Below are 11,651 nucleotides of genomic sequence, written 5' to 3'. Positions count from 1 at the left end.
TTGATTAACAATCTGAGGGGCAGTGTCGCATAGTCCGATACATTGGTTTCTATTCTTTCCTGCCATGGCTCTTTCGGCTCGTGTCGTGACCAGGATCCAAACCCGCCCTTCGGTCTGGGACATATCCTATCATCAAAGTTCAGCTTCATGGTATAGAGTAATTGGTCTCTTCAAGGGCAGGCTCACCAGCACGCTTTCTGCGGGATGCTCTCTTCGGGCAGGAACCATGCCAAACCTAAAAGAGCCCCTTCTTTCCCCTCATTCTCTGTCGTTCAAGTTCAGAGGACACTCGCTCAGTCAACATCGACATTAGGCTCTCCAATCTTCACAAACACTCTCCATCGTACTTTAGAGACGCAATAGAGCGTTGATCTCCGGTTCTAGCCTCTTCGGCATCGGTGCGACTGATCGACATGCGGGATTTTGTTCAGAATTCCTTCGTGAATCCAGGAACCAGGTCCAATAAATTGTAAGTGAATGTCTTCCCGCCTTAAGAAATTGCACACAGACCTTAAGAGCCTCATCAAAACGGTACTCGGGACGCGTCGCCATTAATGGTCAAACCCAGCAACACGCTTGCACGTGGAGATAGCAGAACATTCTGCTTCTTCGGTGGCTATCGCCTGGGTGAGCGCACATCGCGCCTGAGAAGCTGAACGGCAAGGAGGGTGGCTAATCTATATCATATTAATGGCTGGCTCGCGAAGATGGGTGAAAACCAAACAACAAAATTCATGTCAAACCACCAATACGAACTCGGCGCACATGCTCATATTTCGCTTCGAGTACGGCTTTCAATATGGAGGGGGGTCTTGATTGCAACCGAAATGGATTGAGTATCTCTTGCATTCTCGCCTGGACGAGAAAGCTGGTTAAGATGCTCTTTGCAGCAAGGAGAGTTCTCTCTTCGACATCTAGCATACGGCCCGATCGCCCAAACTCCCTTTCAACTTCCTGATTCTTCCGTACGAAGTACTATGTTCTCACTGCTTCCAAATCCGGGTATTTCTAGGAACACGATTGTCTTTCAGATTCCTACCAATACATGCCCTTCTACTGGTTTCCTAGAATCGATAGAGATCGGGTGTACCCATATGATGTCCGATAGCACATTGCAGATCAACAGCATAGGGCACATGTTCCTTTGATACTCAGTCTTCTGTTACGCATGCTGGAGCGGGGGATATTCGCTTTGCCCGGTACACGGGACACTGGTTTAATGTCAGATTACCTGGAACTGTGGCGTACCGAACTTATTCCACCCAACCATATCCTGAGAATAGATCATTCCAGCATGCACTTTCATTTATCCACGTTTAGAAATATATACCCCTGTGCAGACGCGCATGCAGCGAGGGTATCGCAACGAAGAGCCGAAAATCCTTGCATATAACTAGGAGTTTCGCGTTCGAGCCCCCGGCCCGGCGAGGATAAAGTCGAGGCCTTCCATGGTCTGCTTCAATTGCAATCTTAGACTCTCCAGGTTAGAGGTAGCTTTTTAAATTGCATTCAACCGCGGCCTATTGAAGCCAATCCAACGCTAAAATTTATATGGAAATGGATTTCCCCATTGAACACGTTGAATTCCAGGGAGTCGTGAGGAATGTTCCTTGTCCCTTTGATTTTGTCCAGAGCATCCTGGGGCATCAGCATCGAGCTAGGTATGGAAGCAGGGATGCCACCCTCGGAAGCCAGGACGAAAACAGCAGGCAGAAGGAGCGAATTCCCGACTCGGCTCATTATATGAATGTGGAACGATTCTAGATGTACCTACAAAAATATCAATCTGGTAGAGAGAGTACAGTTGCTGCAGAAGTCAGTGTCTTCTTCGTATTTGATAACCACAATCATTGGTTGCGTGGAGCAAGCCTTGAGCAATCTCTAAGCATAATCCTGTCGTATTCTCACAGCACTAATAGCGGTAAGGGAGAACTAGAAGGTGAAGGAGCGGAGGAAAGTGCCAGAACGCGCTCGGCACGGCTCAAGCCATGTCGAAGTGGCGGGCTGCTGGATCCCGCTCATTCCCTCTCACCTTTCCCCACGTGATTTAGCCCGCGCGCAGAGCATTCACCGTACCCTAGCATCTATATAACGCCGCCGATCTCTTGCAATCCCGACCTCTCTACCAACTCCTCTCTACTACTCCACACTCAACTTCGTTCGCTCAGTCCACTACATTACGATCATCTCACCCTCCCCGCCAATCTTAACACCAATCTTCTCAGCCTTACCCCAAAGCCACCACCAGCATGAAGGCTTCTCTGATCCTTGCTGTCGTCTCCGCTGCCGTCGCAATGGCGAGCCCTGCTGCTGTAAGTAACATCGATCTTCCCTTTCAATCTTAACGTTCCTGCACGTTGCCGATCGGCAATGTGTCGGGGTTTCTAATCTCAATCTCACCTCACCCCACAATCTTTCCAGACGTAGACTCACAACCCCACAGGTCTCGCTCAACCGTGCCTTCCGGGCGGTCACAGTTGATGGTACCACCACCCAGACTGCATGTATCGAGTGTCCATGCGGCAACACCTTCAACGCTGTCTGCGAGTGCGTCCCCGGTGGCTGCTGCTGCACCTAGGTCTCTCATCCAGCTCCCGCGGGTGTGATCTAAACGACACTTTTCCATAGATCACAGAGGATGCAACTCACTTCCACCTTTTCACGGCTCACGACCAATGCATTACTGTACGATACCACCTGCAACTTTTCGATGGATTTCCACACATACGGGGCCGGCACAAAAGCTGGATTACCTGGATGGATGGGCATTTTGGTTTTTCTCTTCACGGAGTGTCATGTCGACTGGCATTTCCTGACATGTATTCATGATTTTACTCACGGTTATTCCCTCATGACTGTGTTTCCTGGGACTAGCGATAGTCTTCAGTGGAAGGGAATAGAACGATAATACAACACCAATTTCAAAATTCCTTGTCCTTGCCTCTCAATGTGAAGTATCACCATTTAGCTTGCAACAAAAACCCCCACCGCTTTTGCTTGCCTTCGAGTAGTTTATTCCTCTCCCCAAGCCAGTTTCTTTGTTTCGCCGCCTTTTTCCGTGATGGCAGTTGCTAAAGCCCCGCAAGGGTGACTGACGTGTCTTACCCTAAGTCTCGCCATGTGCTGTGAAACACCTCAAATTTGGCAAGTTGCCAGCTGGAGGCAAGAGCAGCTTTTCGAGAGCATGAAAATGCTTGTTCAGAATCGACGTGATCTTCTTCGAGCATCTGTTGTGTTACCACCCTTCGCCATGGTTATCGTTCCTTCAATCTATTTCGGGTATGTTTAAGCGAAGGAATTTGACTGGGTTGGGTTGATAAGGTGAAGAGGTCGGGAAGGCAGGAGATCTGGTTATCAATAGAGGAGGTACTGTACCAGGTAATATATATATTGATGAAGTTAATATACTTTCGAGCTTTGAAGGAATGAGCTCATGTCCGATTGGGAGTTTTGGGATGGTATGCGATCTAATGATGCGATGCGTTTCTCTTGAACAAAGATCAGCTGGGAATCTCGGAGCTGACTCTTCTCTTTGCCCTCGTGCGAAAGCCATTCAATGTTCGTGCCTTCATCTCATGGTACTCGTGAAGGTAGTATAGAAAAGAATCTCACTATGCGGCGCTATAACTAGTTTTCCCAAGAGTAACAAGACCCAAGAGTCACAGGTCTCGAATAGCTCGATATTCGGTTAGTGCAACGAAAACCTACTGTCAGCCTCTCCAACACCCCGACCGCCTGCACTATCCGTCACTAGAAACAGCCTAGCGTACCACCAAGACAGTGCTCCACATGATTTCGCGTCACCGCGCCTTCATGCATACATGTCAACTGACCATGGGATGCACCTCGGCCGACCATGAGAAGCTCGGGGATGATTGGTAATTGCTAAGTAATCGCGCCTAGAATGGACAATACCAGTCAGAACACATTTAGAACCCGTTTAAATTTTGTTCTCGATACTTCCCCTTGATAGATTCAAGGTATTTGCCTAATGGACAACCCTGATTGTCAGACAAAACTGCAATCAAGCCGTGCTGATTGAAGGCGTGGGAATAAATTCCATACGCCTTACCTATTTAGACAGGTTCCATGGTCAGCCGAGGTACATCCCATGGTCGATTGACATGAATCCTGCACGCGTTCCTCACAACCACGACTTCTCCACCACCCCAACCCTAACACAATGACACAATGCCGGCAGTGCCCACACCACCTCGCTCCTCTGATTTCTGCGAATCGCCAATGTCCATAGCATTCAAATAATGTCGTCTCACACCCCCTCTCCACACCGCTTCCTCCCTCCTGATGTCCACTCGATCCAAAAGCCGAAGCCGAAGCCGCCGAGCGCGCTGAGACATGGGATCACGGCTAAAGCTCCGAAGACAGGTGGAACCATCCCTTTGAAGCCTGTGTTGAGCCAGACACCGAAAGTAACTCCTGCGAAAAGATTCGTTATTGTACCTGCCCAACATGCATCGACGGCTGCGACAGTAGAGCGGGGTGGAGAGAAAGAGAAGGTTGATAAGGCATGGACGCATACGCAGACAACGCCGTTAGTTAGAGCTAGGAGAAGGTTGGAGAGGGTGGAGAAGATTGAGGAAGGGTCACAGGAGAGTCCTTCTCGGTATCCCAACAATGAAGACTGTGAAGGAGGAGATATCACGACATCGATTGAGACAATGATGCCCTTCAACGAGGCGGAACGAGACGAAGACGAAGATGAAGACGAAGAACTCTTGTTCACACCCCTGAATAAAAAGCGCCGTCGACTCTCCCCCGAATTCACACCATCGTTGTGCCCCTCGAAATCACACATTATTCACCAACCGCCACAAACTCCAGCCCCGGCTTCAGCTGTAGGGACATCATCCCACCGCTTCCTCGTTCCAACTCTTCGCCCTCCTACAATCTCCAACTCTATAGCTACCACACCAGCGCCAACCCGCCCACACTTCCTCCTTCCCCCCCAACCCACGTCTCCACAGCTCATACACCCGCTTCCAGAAACATTTTCCCCGCAACGCAAAGGCCAGAAATACGTACCGGGTGGCTTAGCAAATACGCTGCAGTCCTGGATCATCGAAGCCACGAATAATGGGCACGCAGCACAGACAAGAGACACCGTGATTTGGGGAAAGGAGAAGGACGACGGCATAAAATTACGCCTGAAGGTCTCGGGCATACGGTCCAGTAACCCTCACACTGGACATGATGGAAGAAGCGTTGAGTGCTTTCCAGGCACTGTGGTGTTTGTCAGAGGGGATACAGAAGCGGGACTGTCTAATTCGTTTAGGGTTATTGGGAGTCAGAGGCAGAGAGGCGATGGGGGCAGCTTGGGAGGGGTTAGAGTTATGCTTGCAGGACAGGGTAGCGCGAGGTCTGGGGTGGTAAGAGTTGGAAAAGGGAATGTAGTGGGTATTAGGGCGCCTGTTTGGAATACTGACGTTAGTGGAGAAAAGTGGGTTGTTGGTGTTGATTGGGTTGTGCTTTCGTGATAAGATGGATCTAAGTTGATTTGTTGTTACGAATTTATTAGGGCACGAGGATATGCCGGCAGGAATCTATGTGGATGCTACGAATGTTATAATGATTACAGTGTACACTTTCCAAGTCTCTTTCTCACGAGCTAATAGTATATACAACCGCAGAGGGCCAGTCCCAGCTAGGAGCATGCGAAATTCTTTGCTCATGTCATCATGGGCATACGTAGATACAGTAGTGCGAGGATTTTTCCTGTACAATGGTGACAGCAGACTGAAGCTTCACCTTCCTGCTATATGCTACCAAAACATCGTCTACCTGTGGTACAGCCTGGGCAAGGGAATAATTGCGATTTGCCTCGATAAAGATGGAATTGTTTCGGGAAAATATTGACTTGAAAATGCAGAAAGAAATTCGTATCTGCCCGGTTCATAGGTGGATGAGAGTTGGCAACCATTCCCGAAACCGGTAATTGGCTGTGAGTCGACACGAATTTTGGATATGTGTTCTTCTGGAGCCCGACAATATCTTAGGGTCGGCCCAATGTGGGAGAAACGGCTACTCCACTACGGGGTGGCTTGCTGGAGGGTACCTGACTAGTGAGATCGACGGGGTTGTTCTGACCAGATAGCTTCCCTGAACGGCGTGCAATATCGTTGTGTGAAATGTTTGGTTGTAATAGCTTTCGACATGGATCGTACTTCTGCTCGAAATTGTCGGACATGGAATGCCCTAGTATGTTGTAGGTCCTTACCATTTTTCTACAATGCCATCCTCTATAAAGGAGGTAAGCGGACCTAATTCTTTCTCGACTCTGAGGTAGAGTCTAATGTTGACTTCAGAACGGTCGATCAAATGTCGCATACAATTAGCTATGAAATCATAGTTATTGAGGAAGCGAAGATTATCGCTGTAATACACAGAAAAGTCGCAGTCATCTTCGTCATCATCTGTCTTTTGACAGCATGGTTTGACTCGCCAACTCTCTCTACCAGAAGTTAGGAAACAGCAAAAATACTAGACGACAGTTACCACCGCCCTTCGCAGTCCTCTATCTCCCTTTATTATCAGGATTAGGAGTTCCTAGACCTCCGACCTGAATAACAACACCCCCATTCTGCGAGGCAACAAAGACATCCCTAACGAGAGCCGGCAGCCGCATCGTCTGAGTGAAATCGAAGCCTAATTTCGTAAACTCGGGTTAGTCATACTCAACATGTGCCTCATAAGGCGTAAAGCCTTAAGAATGCCCATTTCCCCTCACTCTCGGAGGCATATTTGATAGGGAGGGTCTTCATCAGTGATGAATTTAATGGCTGCAGAAACCATGTAATTTGGCTAGTCCGCTGATACCAGAAAATTAGCCCGGACTGAACGGAGGTTGATGGTGTAGCGAACCTGGATTGGTAAGCTGGGAATCAACTCCTAGTGCTGTGTGGTGTGAACAACGCAGCCATGGTGCAGGGACTAGATTTGAAGTTGGTGGCTAGAGGACATGAATGACAAAGAAAGTAGAAGTCATTCGTCATCCGAGAGGAGAGATTGTGGGCGAAGGAGCTATGGTGGATGTTCAGTGGCCGCCGTTCTTCCTGTGATGCGCCATCTTGGTCTAGTAGCCCATGCCAGAATGGAAGGCACGCTCTTTTGCTTCGCGCCATTGACGCATTTGGAGCCGCGAGGGCGGGTGGAGATGTAATTATTGCTTAATGATATCTCCCATGGCGTTGCTCTGGGAGGAATATGAAGCTCTCTCGCCACTACCTGGGCGCATGGGGGTGAGAGAAGTGGTATCCACAGATATAAGTCGTACAACGGAATGATGGAAGCGGAAAATAGAAACCGGAATCAGAAAGAAGTCTGAGGAGAGGGAATGCTTCTTTTTTTGTGCAAAACTTGACCGAACGAGACATACTTAAGTTTTGTTTACAGCCTCGTCATGAGCCAAATCCGATGAACTTGCCTTAAGAGGTCTTCTTTAGTATGTGACTGAAAGGAATGCGTTGGGAGGGAGATTGGAACTAGGGAACTGCTCCAAGGGTAGTGGGTTGCCAAATACTGTCATATCCGAAAGATATTATGGTATCATGACATGAAAGCGACGAGCAATACTGTTGATAGTCGCGACTGAACCATAGTTGAATTTTGGGCTAAAAAAGCTCCGCCGAACTTGTTCAATAAAGCTGGCTATGCGTCTACTCGTATCTCCTTTCATCCCCTCATTCTACATCTCACAGCTATTTGCACCACACTACTCGTTGCATCCCGTAGCCTACATCACCCCATTCACAGTACCGCGTGGCATCATACCTGTGCATTCACGGCTGTCATGTCTTTGATGAACATCAGGTCTTTGGCCTCCGCCATGACCGAATGTACAGACACCCCACACCTGAGGCTTTCCGACACAAACCAGAGGCCAGAGAGCACTTCCGCATCAGACTACAGTGTCAAACCGTCAGACCGTAGCAACGACCATGTTGGCGAACAACCCTCCGAAGGTATCTCCATGGTTGATATCGCCCGCAAGCTTCGTTTCGACCCGGAGAATACTGCTACCGAACTCCCAACTCAACATAGAGACCATAATAGCGGCAGGTTAAGTGATCCTCAACGCATCTCTTCAGATGCCCAATACCCTGAACTCGATATGGAAGGGTTCGAGATCGGGCACTTCAGCGCTGATGCCTTCGAGAGCGAGTCAGTAAACTCCGACACTGTCACTCTTCTTCGGCGCCAGAACAGTGTGCCCGCAATCACGCTGACCCCAGCATCTGGGTCGCCTCCTATGATCGATACATTTACGCTCGCTGAATTGGGCTATCCATTCCACTCGAAACTGCAATCGATTGTCCCGGGAAAGATAGATCGTATATCGAGGAGGAGAAAGAAGACGAGACCCATCCCGCTTTTCAATCTCGATAAGAATCCCGAGCTTCGACACCCTCTGAAGCTTTGCCCTCCGGATAAGGGCAATATACAAGGATTCTATCGCGGGGCCCTACAACGAATGAAATTGAAGAACTGGGAATTGAGGCAATGCGTGGGGAGGTTCGGAAAAGTTCTCACAGGTATTTCCTCGAAGCTTAACACTCAGGGAGGGGACACGAGCGGGCAGGACGTGCCTGAAAATATTAGCCAAGAGAAATCAGGCGATAGTAGCCATGACCTGGTCCTGGTGGCTACCAAGAAAGAGCACATCTGGAAGAAGATCAATGCTAGCTTAGCTCTTAAAGCCCGTGCTAAACGGAACGAGGAGTACAATGGCGGGAAGGTCACAGGAGATGTCATGTAGCACCAGAGGGCGGCGGGAATGAAGATAATGTAGCGACTCAACAACAACCAGATCTCAGGGCGAAGAAAGAACAGATATGGCGAGTGCAGGCTCAGCTTGGCTGGCAGATTTATTGCTTTTCCTTTTTTCTTAGCTAATTCTTGAAAAGACCTGGATCGCGAATATTGTTGAGGGAATTGCTGTATTCATGGGCGGAAGGGGGTTTTTCCTTTCCTTTTTTTGATCTGAAGGAAACTTAATTAGGTCATGTGGCATCGCAAATCTGTGTCAGAGTTGGTGCGGGATTTCTTGTTCCTTTTGCCCTCTGGATTTTGCACTCTGACATGATGTGAGCAGCTCTCAGCACTTGCTCGGGCGTCGAGCATGCAAATGATCACTCGCATCATTCTCACACTTTCTAGTTAAGGTCCCTTTAGCTGCTAGATAGTCGTTCGCAATTGTTTTAGTGATTAGAGATTGAGACACTGTACGACCATGAAACCTTCCGATACAGAGTATGTTATCACATCACGTGAGCCGTGACCATGGTTTCGGCTGTTTGCTACACTTGTTGGGATTAGAGCGAGCATCAAGAGGATCCAGTTTCTGTCGTGAATTAACCTGTTATGTTCCATGTTAGGGGATAGAATGCAGAATACTTCCACATCGATCATGCACTTCGACCCGCAACCAGGTAAGGCGATATCGGAAGGCACATGAGACCTTCGGCAGCTCTGAGGTTAGCGCCGCCTTGACTTAATCCTGGCAGAATTCTCGCCTCTGATTGCGGATCATTCGGTATATTTCCACGCCGTCTAAACTTCCTCTCTAACCGTCTGGGTGATCCGTGTTGAAGGCAAACGTGTCTCCGGCTTGCTCGTGAACGTTCAGACGGCTGCGCCCGCTGGATCTGCGAATGCAACTCGAATAGGCATGAACGTCTGTACGTCGCCCCTCAAAAGTCTTTCATCCAATCACAGCCGCAGGGGCTTGCACTATCCTGGGGTCTGTTGAGACCAGTAATAGAAGGACGCGGAAGGTCTGGAGAAATCAGCCACTTCCCCACACAGGATGATTGGGGTATTCAGGCACTGAGGATTGAACACGTTTGCTGATCGCATTCGTCCGCCAGCCTTGTTTTACCATTTAAATCAAGCTCGCTAGCCGCTGCGCAAAATTCCGACATCCCATCTTCGGGATGCACGTCAACAGCGTGATGACGGGGGATGGGTGCTTCCCGAAGAAGGGTGGTTGCATTGTGTCCAAGAGCCGCAACACACCAATGGAAGGGGAACCCAGTTAGCACTCTTCATTGACACGGCGCGTTACAATGAGAGATCAGGCTTGTATCCTCTGTCTGTGCCCCACGTTGGGCAAAGAGAGGGGAGTGAGGCTTCCCAGCGTGTCGGCTAGTCCAGAATTGGTCCCATAAGCGAGCCTATCACTGCTCTTCCTCCATTCGCGACTCGATGAACACGTCAGTACCCCATTCATCCTTTCATCAACTTCCTCTCAGGCGACATCACGTCCAATGTGCCCTTGCATTGATTGCCGACCCGCCTGGCCGGCTTCAGCGGTGCTGTGTGGGATGGCGCTGCCGGCCGACTCAAACACACATCCCACGCCTTATCCTCGCCCGCTGCACGTCTTAGAGGCCGTTGGAACGTTGCGCTGCAGACCCAATAGGGATACGGACTGCTAACGCTGCATCACCTCCCAGTGGGCAAATTCGCCTGCACAAGGTAACAATGGCTGCATGGCCCACCCACTTTCGGGCCTCAATTCTCTCACGCTCTGAGCGAACTCTGCTCGACGTGGCTCCAATGGCTCCAGGCCAAGCCTCGCCTTCCCAACGACTCGCTCCGGGAAAGCACGGGTATGCCAACTTGAGACTTCCGATCCATTTCATCGACTCCGTGGAGGCTTCGAATTCAGTCCTTGGGATTTTTCTCTCAATCGTCTTGTGACATCTGACCTAGCCGGTCTTTCGTCCGATTCAATTGGCGTTTCTGTCTCATCGCATCGAGCCACGATCTCTCCCAAAATTATACTTTTCTCTTCACTTGCATCTCATTCGCCTCTCCGCATTCAAATCCCCTCACCCCACGTTTTATGTTGTGATTGCGCGCCTCTTTTTCTGTTCACAGTGATGGCCCAAAGGGGGCGTAAGAAATCACGGTAGCACTACTTATCAATCCTTTTGACCTTTGGGGACCACTGCCACTCTCGTGCAACAATGCAGCATTTTGCTAATGTCTCAATTTCACCATGGGCCAACCCGTATTCCAGCGCGTTGAGTCCGGGAAAGCCTCTCTACCATTCTCCAGGTGCTCCACAGCCACACGCTTATAGACGAGTGATATTATCTGCACCGACATTCTACCATCCTGGCATCGAGCAACTTTCCAATTCGAGCGATGAGGAAGATGAAGCGCAAGCAGGTGTGTATCTATCAATGTTGTGGAATCGCATAGTTTCAATTAACGAAGCACAGGTCCGTCGGGAGCACCAGCGATGTCTGGAGCTCTTCCCGTTGAAGCGCCAATCGTAGAAGCTCCCCCTCCCCCAGCTCCTGAACCACTGCCGGTAGAAGAAGCCAGTCCTCCACCTCCTCCACCGGCAGCGCTAGAGGCGCCTAGTGAAAGTGATCAACTAAAAGTGGCTCCCCCTCAGAGCTCACCAAATGAAGTGAGTACAACCAGTCCCGAAGTACCTTGTGTCCCAGAAACAAGTGGAAATACCCCCGAAGGCGAGACTCAAGGGGAGAAGCTGAGTGATGGGGACCGTGAGGCTGTAGTTGTGAATACAAAGGATGAGCCGTCTCTACCCGGAGAGAGTGGCGAAGGCGATGGCGGAAATGATCGGACCCTTGCTGTTGGGTCTGAGATATCAACCACGC

The 11,651-nt window shown here is 49.7% G+C and overlaps 6 protein-coding genes across 6 annotated transcripts; 4 read left to right on the top strand and 2 right to left on the bottom strand.

Annotated features, from left to right (window-relative positions):
* Positions 1 to 204: 204 nt before the first annotated feature.
* BDR25DRAFT_350681 (uncharacterized protein) lies at positions 205 to 1,474 on the top strand (the record flags this gene model as incomplete). Its single annotated transcript, XM_033694736.1, has 11 exons — positions 205 to 343; positions 385 to 469; positions 517 to 557; positions 589 to 627; positions 653 to 809; positions 838 to 871; positions 919 to 979; positions 1,032 to 1,099; positions 1,132 to 1,314; positions 1,357 to 1,399; positions 1,437 to 1,474. The coding sequence occupies 11 exons, from the start codon at positions 205 to 207 to the stop codon at positions 1,472 to 1,474; spliced, it is 888 nt and encodes a 295-aa protein (XP_033552131.1).
* A 715-nt stretch (positions 1,475 to 2,189) lies between these two features.
* BDR25DRAFT_301040 (uncharacterized protein) lies at positions 2,190 to 2,927 on the top strand. The gene is made up of 2 exons (XM_033689490.1): positions 2,190 to 2,310; positions 2,442 to 2,927. Exons 1-2 carry the CDS (start codon positions 2,250 to 2,252, stop codon positions 2,576 to 2,578), a joined length of 198 nt encoding a protein of 65 aa, XP_033552130.1. The 5' UTR covers positions 2,190 to 2,249; the 3' UTR covers positions 2,579 to 2,927.
* A 327-nt stretch (positions 2,928 to 3,254) lies between these two features.
* On the bottom strand, positions 3,255 to 4,113 carry BDR25DRAFT_350679 (uncharacterized protein; the record flags this gene model as incomplete). Its single annotated transcript, XM_033694735.1, has 7 exons — positions 3,255 to 3,347; positions 3,409 to 3,572; positions 3,613 to 3,676; positions 3,725 to 3,809; positions 3,846 to 3,899; positions 3,961 to 4,072; positions 4,107 to 4,113. 7 exons carry the CDS (start codon positions 4,111 to 4,113, stop codon positions 3,255 to 3,257), a joined length of 579 nt encoding a protein of 192 aa, XP_033552129.1.
* Positions 4,114 to 4,262: 149 nt separating this feature from the next.
* Positions 4,263 to 5,631, top strand: BDR25DRAFT_254188 (uncharacterized protein; the record flags this gene model as incomplete). Its single annotated transcript, XM_033686279.1, has 2 exons — positions 4,263 to 4,644; positions 4,708 to 5,631. The coding sequence occupies 2 exons, from the start codon at positions 4,263 to 4,265 to the stop codon at positions 5,493 to 5,495; spliced, it is 1,170 nt and encodes a 389-aa protein (XP_033552128.1). The 3' UTR covers positions 5,496 to 5,631.
* Positions 5,632 to 7,807: 2,176 nt separating this feature from the next.
* On the top strand, positions 7,808 to 8,773 carry BDR25DRAFT_382221 (uncharacterized protein; the record flags this gene model as incomplete). Its single annotated transcript, XM_033697763.1, has 1 exon — positions 7,808 to 8,773. One exon carries the CDS (start codon positions 7,808 to 7,810, stop codon positions 8,771 to 8,773), a length of 966 nt encoding a protein of 321 aa, XP_033552127.1.
* Positions 8,774 to 8,827: 54 nt separating this feature from the next.
* On the bottom strand, positions 8,828 to 9,938 carry BDR25DRAFT_350675 (uncharacterized protein; the record flags this gene model as incomplete). Its single annotated transcript, XM_033694734.1, has 9 exons — positions 8,828 to 8,863; positions 8,924 to 9,035; positions 9,097 to 9,118; positions 9,151 to 9,237; positions 9,297 to 9,410; positions 9,437 to 9,532; positions 9,586 to 9,674; positions 9,749 to 9,863; positions 9,896 to 9,938. The coding sequence occupies 9 exons, from the start codon at positions 9,936 to 9,938 to the stop codon at positions 8,828 to 8,830; spliced, it is 714 nt and encodes a 237-aa protein (XP_033552126.1).
* Positions 9,939 to 11,651: the final 1,713 nt, after the last annotated feature.

This window comes from Lindgomyces ingoldianus (assembly GCF_010093535.1).
Source record: "Lindgomyces ingoldianus strain ATCC 200398 unplaced genomic scaffold BDR25scaffold_5, whole genome shotgun sequence".
Lineage (NCBI taxonomy): Eukaryota > Fungi > Ascomycota > Dothideomycetes > Pleosporales > Lindgomycetaceae > Lindgomyces > Lindgomyces ingoldianus.
The sequence above is the reverse complement of the archived record's forward strand: the minus strand, read 5'-3'. Positions and strand labels throughout refer to the sequence as shown.